Raw genomic sequence first — 16991 nt, 5'->3', positions numbered from 1 at the left:
TTTTCTCCCACACTGTGCCACTTTGACACACCGGGCTCCTGCCTAAAACGTGTGGCACAACTTCACATAAAGCATTGAGCATAGTTGGGAACATAAAAGCAGCACTCTTGGTAACGGCAAACCTTCTGGAAACATTCCTTTCCCCACATTGCACTTGCCTTCGTCAATAGCATCTTTAGCTGAACTCTCACTTGTACAACAGTTGAGGTTTTTGACACAAACACAACAGGCCTAGATGGTTTAAAACAATTATACAAATGAATAAAAAAATACATCATAAAACATACAAATACAGTAAGAGCTTTAGATATACATCTGGACAGTAAACAGTTACCACTGGGTTAGTCTTGTTCATTTTAGGACGCGTCTAGTGGCCGCCTACTGCGCTGCTTAACAAATGAGCATAGAGAATTAAAGGAACACGTGCTAATGAAAGCGGCATAAAGTTACCATGCGACAACATGGATGTGCCTCTTGACCTGTTGTGGCACAATTCAGTTCAGAACAATGCCTTTTGTTGCCATTAGTATAAATAATTACATTGTCAGTCTATTCAAAACAGGCAGCAACAATAAAAAAAAACTCAAATGACCTTTTATTAAATTACAAAACTAGGTATTAGCAATGAACTAGCCTTGGCAACCAAGCTGTTAGTATTTTGTGTTGCTTTCAGTCGTTACATTTTCAAGATATCTAGTCGCCATATAGATAACCGAGGTTTAAACTGAGGTGAGAGTCTAAACGAGATATCAGAAATAAAAACTAGATTAGTGCCGGAAGAATAAGGAAGCACTCAATCATAAAATATTGTCTCACACTCACATACACACCCATCCATCTAACCAGGCTGCATTCCTTTCCGAAGCACTGTCAGTTTGCTGGCTATGTTAGTTTTTGGTTTGGATTCTAATTACAGTTAAACAGAAAGACAGCACCTAAAAATATCAAACAGAATGGTTAATGTATATGACAAATCGAGAACCACATCTACAACCTGTGCTGAGACTCGAGCCTTGTTACTCTCAGAAGCGACTCATGGCCTTTCTTTATTAATAACAATCACCTTAAGTCAAGAATTGAAAAGAAATACTTCACATTCGACAGTTAAAGTGTTGTGGTGACTATGTATTGTAACACACCCTGCAAAGCAGAAGTGATAATGCAGTGTTGACAAAAAAAAAAACACGAGTTCTGCTTCAATTTACTGCACATATCTCTGAAACAAAAGAGGACAATTCAAACAAAACTAATGATCTCTTTTCCACAGTGTACAGCTGACTGGGATTGATTCAAATATTGGGGGGGAAATCACTACTCCTATCCATCCCTGTGTGGATATAGTGTAGATTAAAGCATGTGTGATCAGCATATAAAATGACTATTTCTTCAAAGTTACCTAAATCTCACCGGGTGTGAGATTACCCCACTTTAAGAATTAGGACAGTAATGGAGGCCCTCTGCAGGAAAGACACTAAGGTTTATGCCTACAGCATGTATGAAAGTGAGTACGCCCGCTAGAATATCTGATAACACTATCGGTCAGTTTGCTGGAAGTCCAAGTCCACTGAGCTGAAACTGTTCTGTGGACTGATGATGTGTTATATAAATCCTTCCTGTCGCCCTCTGCACTCGGTTTTCTCAGAGCATTCTCCTCTGTGACCACAGTTCACAGCCGGTATAGGGATGTGTCCATGTAAGGCTATTGGAGAATCCCATTCAAGTCCAGTCTGTTAGGAAGACAAGCTAGTGTCCACCTCTGATGTCCCACTGGAGCCTTGGCACAAAAGTGCAATGGGAGGAGAGAAAGAGACAAAGAGAGGAGAGAGGGGCACAGAATCCAGTACACCATGCATCAGTAACTGTTAGAACTGGTTGGGTACATTAAAGCAGCAGGAGGGCCAGAGGAGGACAGGGGGACAAAAGCTACAGAACTTGCAGGGGGGAAACAAATCCAAGTCAGGAAGTTGGTGAAACACCAAAGCCAAACAAAGCTGTAACAAGGGACCTTGACAGGCAACTAGTTGTGGTTGTTTGAGGGAAGCTACAGAAGCCCATCATAAGCAGGAGAACTGGGGCTCTGTGGTAGCTCTAGTAGGTGAGGCGAGAGGCCTTCATGTTGTAGCAGGGTCTGTCTGTTAGGCCCCCAGGTCCAGAGAAAAGGGACAGGCCCTCTGCCTTCTCCAACACAACCTCCAGCTCCTGAAAGTCCTGCAGCCGAGCCACGTCCTTGTCCTGGACCGGAACGGGAAACCACATATACATCAATGAAAATTCAACCGCTAATTGTCCGTTGTTAATCAAGACAGCAGTTTTTAAATGACTACAAATCTCTTTCTTTCTACTAACATCCTAACATGCTTAAAACGTGAGGCACTAGTCGGTCACTGATTGACTGAACACATCACCATGTTGCTTTGGGAAACTGTAGTAAACGTTTTCCTGACGATTCACAAACGATACAATGAATCAGACAATAACTGACACATGAATCAACACTGAAATAAAGTGTCAATTGCGGCCTTAAGGCAAAAATTATTCTCAATCTGACCAGACACTACTTGTCAGAGGCAGTGGGTAATAACACAAACACAGTTAACACACATGGTAGAGGACCATTCAGTGGGAAGACAAAAGGAGTCACAACCTAATTAAAGAGTTAGGGACAGTGTCACCTGCAGTGTGTGTGTGTGTGTGTGTGTGTGCATAAGGTGGAGGCAGAGACAGGCAGACAGAGCGAGGAGCAAAGAGCAGCAGGACAGGGAGCATTGTTACACCAGACACTGATCGCTAATCAAATCGCTTCTTCTCTTACAAAAAGTGCAGCGTGTGTGACAAGTTAGCGTAGGACTGGTTCATTCTTGACTGCACAGCTGAACAATGTAGCAGAGCAGCATTCAAATACACAAATTACACACATGTACTGTTTCAAGCATCAGTGTCTAACTCATAGGTTTTAAACATCTGACACCCCCCCCCACCCTCATCTAATGCCAAAACGTACCGATACAGCGACATGAAAAATACTAATAGTTGCGACATTACTTCTATTATTTCTTGAATGGCTTCTGTTTGGGGATGAGCCTGCCCTGTATTTTTGAACTACAGCTCCCATAATGCTTTGGGGGACATCAAATAGTAGTATAATGTTTCCATTGAGTCAGTTAGCTTGCCGTGGGCTGCAACTTGAGCACCACTATTTTTTTTTATTTTACCCTATATTTGTTTCTATTTTGGCAAACTGACACTATTAAAGTACGTCAAAGGTGCTACTAGCAGTTTGTGTTTGCAATGTACCTGTGGATTTACCTTTACCTGAAAACTGTCACAAGATGACTTTGATACTGAAGAAAACTCTGCTACATTGTGGAGTCATATGGTGTGTGTATTTTTTTTTTTACATCGAAGCAAAGCAATGGATCTGTGACAAACATTAGCAATGACAGTCTCAGAAAGTGTAATTCAGACGAGGTATAACGCAAAATGTGACAACTGATCACTAAGGATATTACAATACCATAACTGCCTTCCACATCACACCTATCTTTGCCCCATACAAAGTGGAGAAACATGAGAAAAGCTGAAAAGTTATTTTGCCTTTATGAGCAAAGCATTTTTTATGTGCAAACCACTGTAACATACTGTATAATGAATGTTCCCTGGTGTGCACATGACCCCGGTCGACATCAGGAACTTGTTTAGAATATGCAGCCTTCTTTCCCGTACCTTTCTCAACATGGTGTTTGGCAGCTTGCGGATCTTCTCCACATGCTCAGCGCTGATGTCCAACTCTCGGCAACAGACCCTCAGGAGAGAGCGATAGGTGAGCTCCTGGCGGTCCAGCTCCACCTCAATAAAGTCGTTTTCTCGTGCATGGGGGTTCTGGATACGTACCTTCAGCACCAACTCTAGAAAAAAGAACCAGAGAGAGACCTCCCTATTAACAAAGATATTGTGCTTTTTAAGATGATTATGGACACAGCTCACGGTGAGAGTCACTAATTTAATTACACCCTTTTCTTGCTTATGAATTACATGCATTAGCAGTGTTACCCCTGTTCACATATACTGTACAGTAGGGACTTAGAGTGGCAGACTCTCTCTGGGCTCTAGTGTGCATGAAGCTTGTGGGTGTTTTTAGCCACCTGTAGTGATTTATTGGATGTGCCACAGTGATAAAACAACTCCAGGCAGAAGTTACAGCACCTAACTCCACTTTACAATCACAACTTGTTGGGATTCTTTTCTGTTTGTGAACAGATTAAACAAACAAGATATAACATGTTACTTGGTCAAATTCAAAGGTACTTGTAGGCAGATTGTTGTACCTTTGGACAGAGCAAAACGAACTGTTTCCAGTCTTTATGATGAGTTAAGTTAATTATATTGAGTGGACAGACATGAGAGGGGTATGGATCTTCTCATCAGTCTGCATTTCCCAAAATGTTGAACGTTTGAGTAGTAACAAATGGCACTAGCATGTTTTTTTGATGTTTAATTCATGATGAATGGCAACCTGTCTCGTCTCCAGAGAACGTATGTATGGACAGGGGCTTAGACATTGTAAAGTACATGATTTCTATCTCACCTTGCACATTGACAGGGAAGGTGCTAGTGAAGAAGAAAGGCTGGAAAGCTGGCATCGGCCCCCCAGCCTGGCCGTGCTGTTGGATAGACTGCTGCCTACTCATAGTTGGGTTAGTGCTGGCCATTGGAGCCTGGACCTGGCTCCCACTGGCCAAGCTGGGGCTGGGTGAGGCTAATGGAGGTGAGCACATGGTGCCATTGTGAGCCATGGCATGTGGATAGTCAGCATGGTTGACAAGGTGAGGTTCAACTGACAAGTCCATGGGCACTGTGCAGTTAACCACAGTGTGGTTGTGAGATGAAGCCGTTCTGGGTGACACACCATTTTGCTCAGTCACAGGAATAAATTCCCCAGTCTGGGCTTGGCTGTGGGTGATGTGGTTTGGGGGAGGAGCGGGGCCATCAGAGATCAGACTCTGTGACATCTGAGGCTCATGAGCCGGTGAGGCTGGGTCACTATGTGCGTCTTCAGCATGTTCTCCAGAACCGTTCTGTGTAAGGTGCTGTTCCAGGATGACCTCTGACTTGTTGTCCATCTTAGAGTACATGAAGGGCGGGTTAGACAGGTAGTTTGGAATGATTGGCAACTCAGACTCCTTGACTTCAGGCACTTCCTCCATCTCAACTGTGGCAATAATGTGCATAAAAGCGTTATTTCCCTATTAAACAGCTCAAACAATAATCCAGACAGATTTTGTCTCCATCAAAACAGTACACAGCTGTAGATGCAGTTCTATGTATAACCCGTACATTACATATCAAAGTACTGTATGACAGGGACTGAATATGCAACTGATACATCACATTGCAATAATAACTGATGTCATATGATATGTGAGAGGAGAACAAGAAGAGTGTCAGTTTACCTCCTAACAGTCGTTTGATCTCTGGTTTGGACGTGAGCTGCGAGGCCAGCTCATCCTTGGCCGTGAGGATTTCTTTGTCTGCTCCACAACTGAGTAAGTAGGACACTATGTGCTTATGATTCCTCTTGCACGCCCAGTGCAGGCATGTCCTGGTGGAATCATTGAAAGTTCAATTAACGCAAACACTGCAACATACAGTATGATAAAATGACAGTGATTTATAAAATGCTCTACACTGGAGACCATTTTAGTATGACATTTACATGGCTCTATTGAAGACACCAGGAAGAATATCTATGCCATAACTAATGGGGAGCTTAATAAACAAACACCTATCACTACATAGGTTGTGTAGTGAATCAAGAAGTTGGAGACTAACACCAGTGCCTGTGTGGCAAACAGAACAAAAGACCTGTAATTACCTCAGACTCATACAATCTGAGTAAAATCTGAGCACAATCCACATAATCTTAGCTACTCTATTTATGGGCAAAGACAAGACAGACTTGGTTATGTTGCATACTTGTCTGACAATAAACGACTGATTAACAAAACATGTTGAAATATGAAATGTCACAGTTTTCTGTTGTTTAAAAACTAGATTAACGGCATTTTAAACATACAATAAGCAAAAGAAACACTGATGAAATTTATTTGCAGTTGCTATTAGCAAGCTAAGTAGTGACTGTGGCTGAATAACACGCCTGTCCTGCCTAACAGGATTGCACTTAATCCTGGTTGACAGCGCATTTCGTTGTACTCACTGCACTAAACTTTTCAGTAAGAGTCAAAAAAATCTGTGAAGCAAACCAGGGACTGAATATGCAACTGATACATCACTGCAACTCATATTGGATTGTGTGTAAAAATGTGTGTTGTTATATCAACTGTTTTATATGCTTGAAAGAATAAATAAATCAAATCAAATCAAACACTTGTCAAGTTGCGTTTGACGAAGTGAAGCCATTACAATATTATGTCCAACGCTTACCATCCATTTATTTCGTTCTGTGAATTAACATTGACTCCACTCTCCACCAATGTCCGCACTTCGTCGATATCCCCGATGGCAGACGCCTCTCTCAGTCTCTCCTGTAATTCTTTATCCAATGAAACAGTGGACATTTTGGCACAGACAACTAGCGTTGAGAGATCATAGGAAATACAAACGCTTCTCTGACTCAACTGTCAATACCAATCGACCAGACTTTCCTACCGATGATGGCACACAGGTCCACTAAAAATAGTCTTGCTAGCTACTCGGCTAACCTTACCCACTGGTTAGCTTGATGAGGTTCTAGCTTGTGGCACCAAATCACTTCGGCTAATGTAATTTCGTGTTGATAGTCGGAGTCTTTGGCGTTTATATGGCAGATTCGGTCTTGGCCGTTTATGTCAGTTGTTAGTCCGCGTTATAGTGCAGCTGCTAACACGCAGCACACCCATACACTCAATCAGCGGTGTCAGAGCTCCGTCAGCGGGCTGCCATAAACACCACCGCCTCATCGGGGGGCATCTTTAGTTGTAACAACTGTGAGCACGAATGTTAGTTCCCGTCTGAAATCTCGGTTATCGGATACGGTTTGCTGCGACTTAATTATATACGTCATCTAGTCTACAGTTCACGCCATTAAACAGCCAAATAACTCTGAGTGATAAACGGTGAAAGTAATGTTATCAACACATACGTGTTGCTGGCGCAGTTGCCAAGTGTGGACATTATTTTGTCCATACTACGTGACAACATATGCGGCTAGATCTACCCGGGCAGTCCACATTAATTAGTTTTAATGCCTAATAATATGACTGTGTTCAATAAACGTTAGGGAAACTGTAAACAATGTCGGCACATTATTCTCATAGTTTGGAGTGTTAGCCACAAAACATTTAAATTTAAAGCTGATTCTTGCATCTTTTGCTCTTCTGAAATAGAAACCACCAACCACCCGTTCTTTGAATGTCCACACTCCAGATTGTCTATTACTGGTTGTCATAAAAATTGACAATATACCTTCCTTTGAGTATAATGAGATACTTTATTTTATGGATAACGCGAACAAAACTATTTCGGACACTGTTAATCTGGTGTCACTTCTAGGTAAATATCATATAATTACGTGTAAGGGGAATGGTAATAGTCCCTCCTTCACTGTATTTATTAACAACTTTATTAACTCCTGTTTGTCGCTGAAATGCCCAGAAAGGATTATAAACCAATTGTTTCCACCTTTGTTGTTCTTTTTTTGTGCTCCTTGCCTCATCTTTTTTCTTTTATGCTTTTGTCTTCATAGCTGGTCTTTATTGTTTTTCTTTCGTGCTTGTGGTAGTAATCTTGTTTAAGGGTTGATAAGCTCATCCTAATGTTTTGTTAAGGATAGACTTCTACCATTTGGCTAGTTTGAGTCGTATAACCTGTGCTATATATGATTTCTTCTATGTTAATAAAAAAAATAAAAAAGGGTGTTAGTTTCTGTGACTGTCAGATAATGAAAAAAAAAAAACACCAAAAATATAAATAATACACAAAAATAGAAATCATTATTATTGTTTCACATCATAAATATATATATTTAGTCTACATATTGTTAGGGTGATTTTTATTTTAAGTAGATATGAATAGAATTAGTTTCGCCTGACAATATACAGTATGTGTATATATCTATAGTATGGCTATATTTTTCTTATTTTATTTTGAAAGTATTCACTGTATGTGATGGGTTCATTTAATCTACCTTGACGCTTATATTGTGGCAAAAGGCTACACCGGAAAACTGGTAAATTGTTAAAACAGCAGTTTACTACTGACAGTACAAATGTTATGTGTTATAATCACAGTAATCATATTTCATATGTTTATATTAGACAATTTTACTGATATTAACACCGTTAGCCATTATTTTAATATTGTTTCACTTCCTCGATATGACCATTGGAAGGCAGTGAAGACATATGATTCCAAATACACTCAGTCAAGTCCATAGTCAAGCCTGGCACAATACTAAAAAGGGATCAGTGTTTCTAGCACTGTACCGACTGTCATTTAATTATGTTAATCGACTTCGGCTAAATATTTACATAGTTAATTACTACATGGTTGTTTACTGTAATGCATTACATGCTGTACGATCACGCGAGTCTCTCGTAAAGGTAGACACAATGGCATCCTGTCGCTTTCGGTGAAACTTTTCAAAATAAAGTATTCCAATCAAATACCCAGTTTGACATGCTGCTCGTAGTTTATGGTAGAAAGAAATTAAAGTTTTTTTTTATCATTTCGCAAGTGTTGGCAGTTCCCTAAAAAAATATGTAAAACTGCAGATTTTGTCGGATGCAAAGAACCGAGCAAAGGCTCTGATGTATTTCTTATTATGAGTTATTTAAGAAAGTACCAATGCCCAAAATCGGTAAGGTTAACATGCTATTGTCAGGCTTGTACTTCCGGTTCAGAAGCGTAAGGGGTGCTGCTAGAGTGGTTCTACGGGCGTTGTGTTGTAAAGAGCGTCTGCCATTTTGAACAGAAGTGTTTTCCTGTAATAAATTGTTTGAGCTGGCTCTTCGGGAGATATCGTATTGCTTTAATTCAAGGCTACGGTCTTTTAGCCAGAATGCTTTCCGCAGCTCAGTTACTCGACGAGTTAATGGGCCGAGATAGAAACTTGGCCCCTGACGAGAAGCGATCCAACGTGCGATGGGACGACGAGACCGTAAGTTAGCCTCTGAGCTAACGTTAGCATGGCTAGTTTGATGAGTTAGCTAAACTAACTAAGATGCATAAAATCATAGTATGTGGGAGTTAGATAAATTGAGTTGTCTGTCATTGGTTCAGATTTCAACGCTACATATGAAATCGTAGCGTAAGAGAGAATTTTGAATTTTGTCTAAACATGCGTTATAGCAAAATCAGCGCTAGTTTGCTAATGCCATCGCATATGCTCAAAATGAAGCATGTAACATTAGCATCAGTGTTATAACGTTTCCTCGGCGGAGCGTCAAGTTTGAATTACTGCATTTTAGCGCAATACAACGCTTGCGTGGTAACTTAAGGTGTAATTTGAGGACTTGAAGAATATTAGCGTTAAATTCACATTTCAATGGTTTATAAATGAAATGCAAGTTGCGTTTGTTCTCATTAACATAATTTACGCGCTGTCTGTTTCTTGATGCCCAATGTTAACTCTTAAAACTTAAGGGAGAGGTTGCAGAAAGAATTCTGTTTGAAATAATAATATTTAATTTCTTCATTAAGGTCTGTCGATACTATCTGTGTGGATTCTGCCCAGCGGAGTTATTCACAAATACACGTTCTGACTTGGGTATGTCAAGTATTTATAGACATAGGCATATATACATATTTTAATACAGTAATACCATTTATCTCTTAAGATAAACTTTTAAATTCTTTTCCAGGCCCTTGTGAGAAAATTCATGATGAAAATCTCAGAAAAATGTGAGTCCTTTTTGTGGTTTTATACACTTCTGTATGCCTGTAAATGACTACCTTATAACCACTTTCTATCCTGTTTTGTCCAGGTATGAGAAGAGCTCTCGGTTTATGAAGGAGGGCTATGAGCGAGACTTCCTGCGATATCTGCAGTCGCTCCTGGCAGAGGTGGAGCGGAGGATTCGTAGAGGGCATGCTCGGCTCGCGCTTTCCCAGGCTCAGCAGAATGCAGGGGTTTGTGCTGTGGTTTTGTGATATTGTTTTGTAAATTGTCCCTATAAATGCATTTTGAGGGCTCACTTGGTCTCAGCAGTCACACAGGTTAGGTTTTGGTTACGCACAGCGTCCTTAGGGCATGCAATGTAAACTGCGTCTCATAAAAAATAAAATTGCATGGTTGGTGTGTTTATCTCTCCAGGGTCCTGGTCCATCAGGAAAGAATGAGGAGAAGAGTCAGGTTCTAACAGAAAAGATTGAAGACCTGGTCATACAGGTTTGTAATAAAATGGCAAAATAAATTGCATAGATTGTTACACTTGATTGCCTTGGTTACTTTGAAGATACTACAATCTGGACGTCTGCATGTAGTTTATACTGTATCACAGCTGAAATGAACAAGATGGGAGATATAAATTGTGCATTGTGATAAAATGGCCAATCTGTTTCTGCTTTTCTTTCGCTCAGATTGAGGAGCTGGGGTCAGAGGGTCGAGTGGAGGAGGCCCAGGGAATGATGAAGCTGGTGGAGCAGCTGAAGGAAGAGAGGGAGCTGCTCAGCTCCACCCCCTCAGTGAGTCACCTGACGCCAGGCTAATCTGTCTGTAGACGCTGCTTAGGATAGTAGATGCTGATGATGTAATTCTGTTGATCGATAAAACATTTTTAATCCTTCATAAATAATCAAAGCCAAACTGTATGTAGACTAAAAATGATTCCACCAGTCCCACTGACATTCGTGATGCTGAAAGTTACTTTTCAACGATGAGCAACCTGATGGTCATTAATTGCTCTGTGCAAATTGGACAACTAAATTTGCTCCAAGTCAAAAGCATGCTCCATCATTCCTTTTTTTTAAAATGTAATGTCTGTACTTTTTATCCAGACCATCGAGAGCTTTGCAGCCCAGGAGAAACAGATGGAGGTGTGTGAGGTGTGTGGGGCCTTCCTTATTGTGGGTGACGCACAGTCCCGAGTGGATGACCACTTGATGGGCAAACAGCACATGGGCTATGCCAAGATCAAATCCACTGTAGAGGAGCTCAAGGTAATAGGATCACGTATTGATGAATACATATATATATATATGCTGAGGTGCAGCACGTATGAGTCACTCAACTCTTGATACACCAGTTTGATAAATAGTTGTGGCACATTTTCATGTTCGCCATTGGCTTGGACCCAAAAAATATATATTTAGAAGAGCTAATACTACAATATATTTCTGTCCTACTTTTTAAAAGTGAACAATTGTCAGATTTGGCCATCTGGAATGCTTTATTTTTGCTCTTCTCATGACTTACTTGAGGACTCTTTCTTATATATTCCTAGGAGAAACTACGTCGCCGCTCAGAAGATCCCCAAGGTGAAAACCCAGTGCTCAGGAGGGAAAGAGAAAGCCGCGAGCAAGAGAGAGAGGAAAGGGAGAAAAAGCGCAAAGAGGAGGAAGAGAAGGAGAAGGAGCGGGAGAAGGAACGTGAGAAGGAGAAGGAGAGGGAGCGAGAGCGGGAGCGTGAGAGGGAGAGAGAGAGAGAACGAGAGAGAGACAGGGAGAGGGACAGGAGACCACGTCGAAGCCACTCCGGAAGCCGCCACTCCAGTCGAGCATCGGACAGGAAAAGGAGCCGATCTCGTGATCGCCGGAGGTCCAGGAGCAGAGACAAGGACAGGGAGAGGGAACGCAAACGCAGCAGGTACGGCTGTCACCAGAACAGAACTCTGTTTGGATGCTTCTATAATAGGTAGAGGCGAAAGTCCAGATCTAAATACACATTCATGACAACATGACACCCCAGCAGCCAAGTACAGTCAAGACAAGTGCAGCTACAGAACAATGTCATTGTGTGCGTGTTTATGCATGTTTGATTTGTTTGACCTAATAACTTATTCTTTTCCTTCTTTCTGTAGGAGCCGAGACAGGGACAGGGACAGGGAAAGGAGGCGCAGCCGTGAACGCTCCGACAGAAAGCGTCGCTCCCGCAGCCGTGACAGGAGGAGGTCACGCAGCTCAGAGCGCAAATCTCACCGCCACCGCAGTCGCAGCAAGGACAGAGACAGAGAGAAGGAGAGAGACAGGGACAGGGAGCGGTCATCGAAAGACAAAGGTGAGGACTTAGTGGTTTTTGTTTGTTTGCAGATTTCTAATAAACTGCACGTGCTGTGATAGTAGTAACCTTTCTGTAAATAATGTTTTCTCAGACCGTAAGGCGACAGAGGAGAGGAGCAGCTCTAAGAAAGACAAGCACTCTGATGGTGATGCAGCCGCCATCAAGGCTTCGTCGGAAGCGGAACCGATGGAGACAGAGACGGCTGCCTCTGCCTTCTCCCCTGTGCTTAATGGCCAACAAGAGCTCCTCCAATCTGAAGGTGACACTCAGTCCAATTAAAACTGATCTGATAGGACCTCAGATCAGGCTCAGGTAAGTGAGTCCTCTTCCTCACCCCCCTGGCTCTCAACCCAACCCACCACCCTCCAACCCCACCCACCCGTTCCCATCTCCCCTACCCACCCTCTCCCTCTCCCACCCTGTTTACATTCAGTTGAATGCCTATGATTTTGTCTTATGTACTGTATGCATATATCTTTATCCTGTTTTTGAATAGTGCATCATAAGTATGCACTGAAGATCAAGGACTAGCCCGATGAATGAGAAGAAGGTAGAAAACATTCACACAATGCCAAGAGGGAAAGGCCAGTGTAGCCCTGAGCAAACATGCCCGGAGGTACCCCTCGTTTTGTATCGGTTTTTGATAGATGTATATTTGTCTGTGTGGACAAAATGGCAGAAATAAGAGGTTAACCAATCCAGTCAAAATTTCCTGCCTGTATTTACCTGTTTTTTGTTTTTTCTTTGAAGAAGGAAAATGTTATTTGTTGAGCTGTTACACTCCATATAGGGGGAATATGCAGCCAGATATTTTCTTAATCATATGTAACCACACAGACGTACTTTCAGCCTTCGTCAAAGGTGTACATAAAAAGCAGTCAGTTTGTTTTGCCGTAACCATAACTCAATTGCCATGGATTTGTTGTCTAGCTTACTGTGCCTGATAATGCCATGCAGTGTGTGTTTGGGGGGGGTGTTGTAGCATCGGGGGCCTAACTAACTAACTGGAGGGTAGGGGTTATCGAATGAATTGCAGCTGACTTCCATACCTCACACAGCGTTGGTGTTGTGAGCGAGACCACATGAGAAAAGGGCAAATTAAAAATCATGGATACTCTGACTGTCAATCTGTGCAGGTACTCACCCCAGGTACTCCTTTCTCTACCCACATCCATTTCTGAATGCTTTTGCCTGTCAGAAAATCTATTTTGTACTTTTCCAGAAGATGAAGTCGAAAGCTTGATTGTGTATCTTTTTTTTTTTTTTCTTTTTGTGTTTTTTGTTTTTCTTATTTGTTAACTTTTGGGGAAAACGTCTTTTGATTAAAAATGTCAGATGTTTTTGCAACGCTGATATGCAGACAGTCTGACTGATATACCTTTGCCAACAGTGGAAATGGCCACTGTGTATGGTGTACTGTTGGAGACTAAAGTATCAAATGTGGCAGAATGTCTCATTTGTTCACTTGGAAGGTGACTGTTTGTGTCGTTAACTGGAAATTGATTATGCTAATAGAACTCGTCAAGTACATTTTCACTGGCAAAGGTAATATCACACAGCCTTGTCATAAAGTTAGATCTAAAGTAGTGGCCAGCCCTTGTGAAATTTCAGCAGTTTGCAAACTTCTAATCAAAGTAATAGTTTAAAATCTTCTGAAAACTCCTTAGAAAATAACAGAATATTATGATTTAATGTAGTCAAAACTATAAATGTCCATTGTGATAGTAACTGAATCTGTGCATTATTACCAGTGTCTCTTAAGAGCTACACACTCCTCTGTTCCTAAATTGCAGGTAATTTTGACTGAAGTTATAATGTAGATGATGACGTTCCAGTAGCAGCAGTTGCTGTGACCTTTGCTAACACTGTGTTTTGTTAACATTTTTTGCTCAACAGGGTAAGCTGAGATATCTGGTGGAGGAAGAAGCAGAAGAGCGCACGCATCCTTACCCTGAACCTGACTCATCGCTGCTTAAAAACAAGGTGAACCACAAATGTGTAGTGGCTTATTTAAAAACATGAACATACATGTGTAAAGGAGGAGAGAGATTTTCATGTTCATCACTTGTCAAATCTTTTGGTTGGATGAGGGCTAGTTTGTGGTTCATCTGATGTATTTCATGGTCTAGCTGTCAGGCAGAGATCACTTCAAATATCAAACGTAGAGGAGAAGTTTATGGGTTTTTTTTTCTTTACACATCCTCCTTGTTTCTTGGCATTTAGTGAAAATAAAATAAAAACAGTGCTTGTGGTTTATTTTGGTTTGCCGGGTTCCACTTCACTTCTTGACCTCTTTTTTGTTTTTTTTTCTAGAGAATCAATCAGTTGAAAGTGAGTGTACAATGTTAGGCCCATGGCAGGGTGTCTCTTTTCTCCTCCACATAGAGCTCACATTGATTGCTCTTCTTCCCTTACTGTAAAATATACTGATTAATTTTGATTAAAACATTTTGAAGACTGAAGATGTTTAATTTTGCTCTGCTTTTAATGTTCATGTTGTCTTGATGAATAAAAAGTAAAAACTTGTCTTTTTTCTTTTTCACCTCCCAAACACATCTGATTTATTGATACATAGGCACCGTCTCTGCCAAATGTGCATATATTAGATGACATTATCAAAGCTGGTTGGTTTAGCTGACTTTCATTATTACTGTTAAATTCACTTATTTTTGCTTAATGGACTCAAGTATAATGTAAAATGTCTCAGCATTCTGTATTAATACACCACCTCACTGGGATTTTGATGGTTGAGCCTTTTTAGATGCACATTCACTGAAAGTATTTGTAATGCTTGATTGTGCAGGTCTATAAATTCCAGTTTATTTCTAAATTTCCTAAGAAGTATCATTGAATGAACCGTATAATTTGGTAGTAATTACAGGTACAATCAGTGATCAGTTGGTACACTTTCATTTATTTCTAAATGCTAAGCTGGCACACCGAGTTTCTTCAGAGGAAAGGTGAACTGCACATGCAAAATGTTAAATGTGTCCACAACCATCCATCTAGTTCAGCATAAACAAGCAATTTCAAATAAATGTTAAATGGGGTTTACATTAAACAATTTCTCTCATGCAAATTCGTCAGGAAGCCAATAAACAACTCAGTGGACTAACTATGAAACAAATGTCTGAGTTTTATTTTTCTGTAATTTATACCAAAGTATGTTTTTTTTTTTTTCAGGAAACATTCAAGAAATTAGGAAATGGACCAGTAAACTAAAGCATTATCAAAGTGTTTTATGGTATCAAAAGGAAAATAAGTATTTGTGGCCAGATAAAACTAAGCTTTCTGCACAGAACCATTTCCAGGTCATTTGTTACAGGTCTGTGGTCATCAGACTCCTGCCAGCCACTTACTACTCTTCTCCCCATTTAATGGTGTCTTATTACTACCAGCCTAACAAGCAAGACATGGATGCAAAAGGTGAAATATATCATGGCTGGAAATGGCCTGTCTTGTAGGGAATACATTAACTGAAATATTTCATTAATATGCATTATAAGTTTACTGCTGTGTTACACTCAAGCTTCAGCAATGTTTATTTTCCATTAATTATTACTTGAAAACTTGTCCGTGATACTTAAGTCAGTAATTTCATAAGGAAAAACTGACTCAGCATATCCTCTAGGTTGTAGTTTGGCCTATATGAGGACTAAACCTTTGTAAATGTTATCACAATAATTACCAAACATCCTGTTCTGCTGGTTACATATATTACATTCATTTTTTTAAACTCATCCTATATGTCCCTAACAGTGCCTGCATACCAGGACTGATGTTTGTGCCTTGGTACTGACCTTTCCAAATACGATGCCTGTGGAGAAGGCTGCAGGAGTTTGTTAAAGTTCATCATTTGAGAGTAATTAATAGCTGCTGTGCACCCAGGTCCGTGTACAGCCCTGGTTTACAACCCACACCCTACAGAGGGATCTGAAAACAAGCCACAGGAGGAAAATGAAAAAGCTTTCCTTATCAACTGTTAACCTTAAACCAAGTATTAGGTACAGTTGAAGTCAGCGGTTTGCATACACTTAGGTTGAAATGATTAAAGCTGTTTTTTTTCCCCCCCCACATGTTAACAAGCTCTCATTTTGGCAAGTCGGTTAGAACCTACTCTATGCATGACACAAGTAATTTTTCCAAAAGATGTTTACAGATAGATTATTTCACTTATAATTCATTATATCAGAATTCCAGTAGGTCAGAAGTTTACATGCACTCAGTTGACTGTGCCTTTAAACAGCCTGGAAAATAACAGAATGTGATGTCATGGCTTTAGAAGCTTCTGATAGGCTAACTGACATCATGTGAGTCAATAGGAGGTGCACCTGTGGATGTATTTTAAGGCCTAACTTCAAACTCAGTACCTCTGTTTAACATATTGGGAAAATCAAAAGAAATCAGTCAAGACCTTAGAAGAAAATGGTGGACCTCCACAAGTCTGGTTCATCCTTATGAGCAATTTCCGAAAGCCTGAAGGGACCACGTTCATCTGTAAAAACAATACTATGCAAGTATAAGCACCACGGGACAGCACAGCCATCCTACTATTCACCATATGCACAGTAAAAAGAGTCCTTTATAGACATAACCTGAAAGACTGCTCAGCAAAGAAGCCACTACTCCAAGACCACCATAAAAAAGGCCGACTACAGTTTGCAGCTGCACATTGGGACAAAGACGGCACTTTCTGGACAAATGCTCTCTTGTCTGATAAGACAAAAACTGAACTGCTTGGCCACAATGACCATCATTATGTTAGGAGAGAATGGGA

General features: G+C 40.7%; 2 protein-coding genes across 7 annotated transcripts in view; one reads left to right on the top strand and one right to left on the bottom strand.

The window, feature by feature from the left end:
• The window catches only part of ankrd40 (ankyrin repeat domain 40), a 66591-nt gene extending 59515 nt beyond the window's left edge, over positions 1–7076 (bottom strand). The window contains exons 1-5 of one of the 2 annotated variants that reach the window (XM_020616450.1): positions 6442–7068; positions 5451–5599; positions 4586–5209; positions 3724–3905; positions 691–2232 (exon numbers count right to left, since the gene is read on the bottom strand). In XM_020616450.1, coding sequence (XP_020472106.1) covers positions 2089–2232; positions 3724–3905; positions 4586–5209; positions 5451–5599; positions 6442–6575 — 1233 coding nt within the window. In that variant the 5' untranslated portion in view covers positions 6576–7068 and the 3' untranslated portion in view covers positions 691–2088. Of the gene's footprint in view, positions 1–690; positions 2233–3723; positions 3906–4585; positions 5210–5450; positions 5600–6441 lie in introns of those variants that run through there. The other variant, XM_020616448.1, reaches the window with a different exon arrangement.
• A 1804-nt stretch (positions 7077–8880) lies between these two features.
• luc7l3 (LUC7-like 3 pre-mRNA splicing factor) lies at positions 8881–14739 on the top strand. 5 transcript variants are annotated; one of them, XR_002276275.1, is made up of 11 exons: positions 8881–9154; positions 9697–9763; positions 9858–9897; positions 9981–10125; positions 10310–10384; positions 10576–10680; positions 10993–11154; positions 11439–11800; positions 12015–12211; positions 12306–12830; positions 14111–14739. XR_002276275.1 is itself a non-coding variant. In XM_020616447.1 (11 exons), the coding sequence occupies exons 1-11, from the start codon at positions 9056–9058 to the stop codon at positions 14113–14115; spliced, it is 1425 nt and encodes a 474-aa protein (XP_020472103.1). In that variant the 5' UTR covers positions 8881–9055; the 3' UTR covers positions 14116–14739. The 5 variants fall into 5 exon arrangements, 4 of the variants coding, with proteins under 4 accessions (XP_020472103.1, XP_020472102.1, XP_020472100.1 ...); XM_020616447.1 differs by having other exon boundaries at positions 12306–12473; XM_020616446.1 differs by having other exon boundaries at positions 12306–12526; positions 12711–14739.
• Positions 14740–16991: the final 2252 nt, after the last annotated feature.

This window comes from Monopterus albus, unplaced genomic scaffold (assembly GCF_001952655.1).
Source record: "Monopterus albus unplaced genomic scaffold, M_albus_1.0 scaffold174.1, whole genome shotgun sequence".
Taxonomy (NCBI): domain Eukaryota; kingdom Metazoa; phylum Chordata; class Actinopteri; order Synbranchiformes; family Synbranchidae; genus Monopterus; species Monopterus albus.
Note: the sequence above shows the minus strand (reverse complement) of the source record. Positions and strands in the feature narration are given on the sequence as shown.

What these genes read in the sequence shown, in the direction of transcription:
- luc7l3 (XM_020616446.1), top strand. Translation starts at nt 9,056, where the DNA reads ATGCTTTCCGCAGCTCAGTTACTCGACGAGTTAATGGGCCGAGATAGA. An exon ending in GATGAAAATCTCAGAAAAAT is followed by an intron (nt 9,898 to 9,980) that starts GTGAGTCCTTTT and finishes TGTTTTGTCCAG; the next exon opens with GTATGAGAAGAGCTCTCGGT. An exon ending in TTGAAGACCTGGTCATACAG is followed by an intron (nt 10,385 to 10,575) that starts GTTTGTAATAAA and finishes TCTTTCGCTCAG; the next exon opens with ATTGAGGAGCTGGGGTCAGA.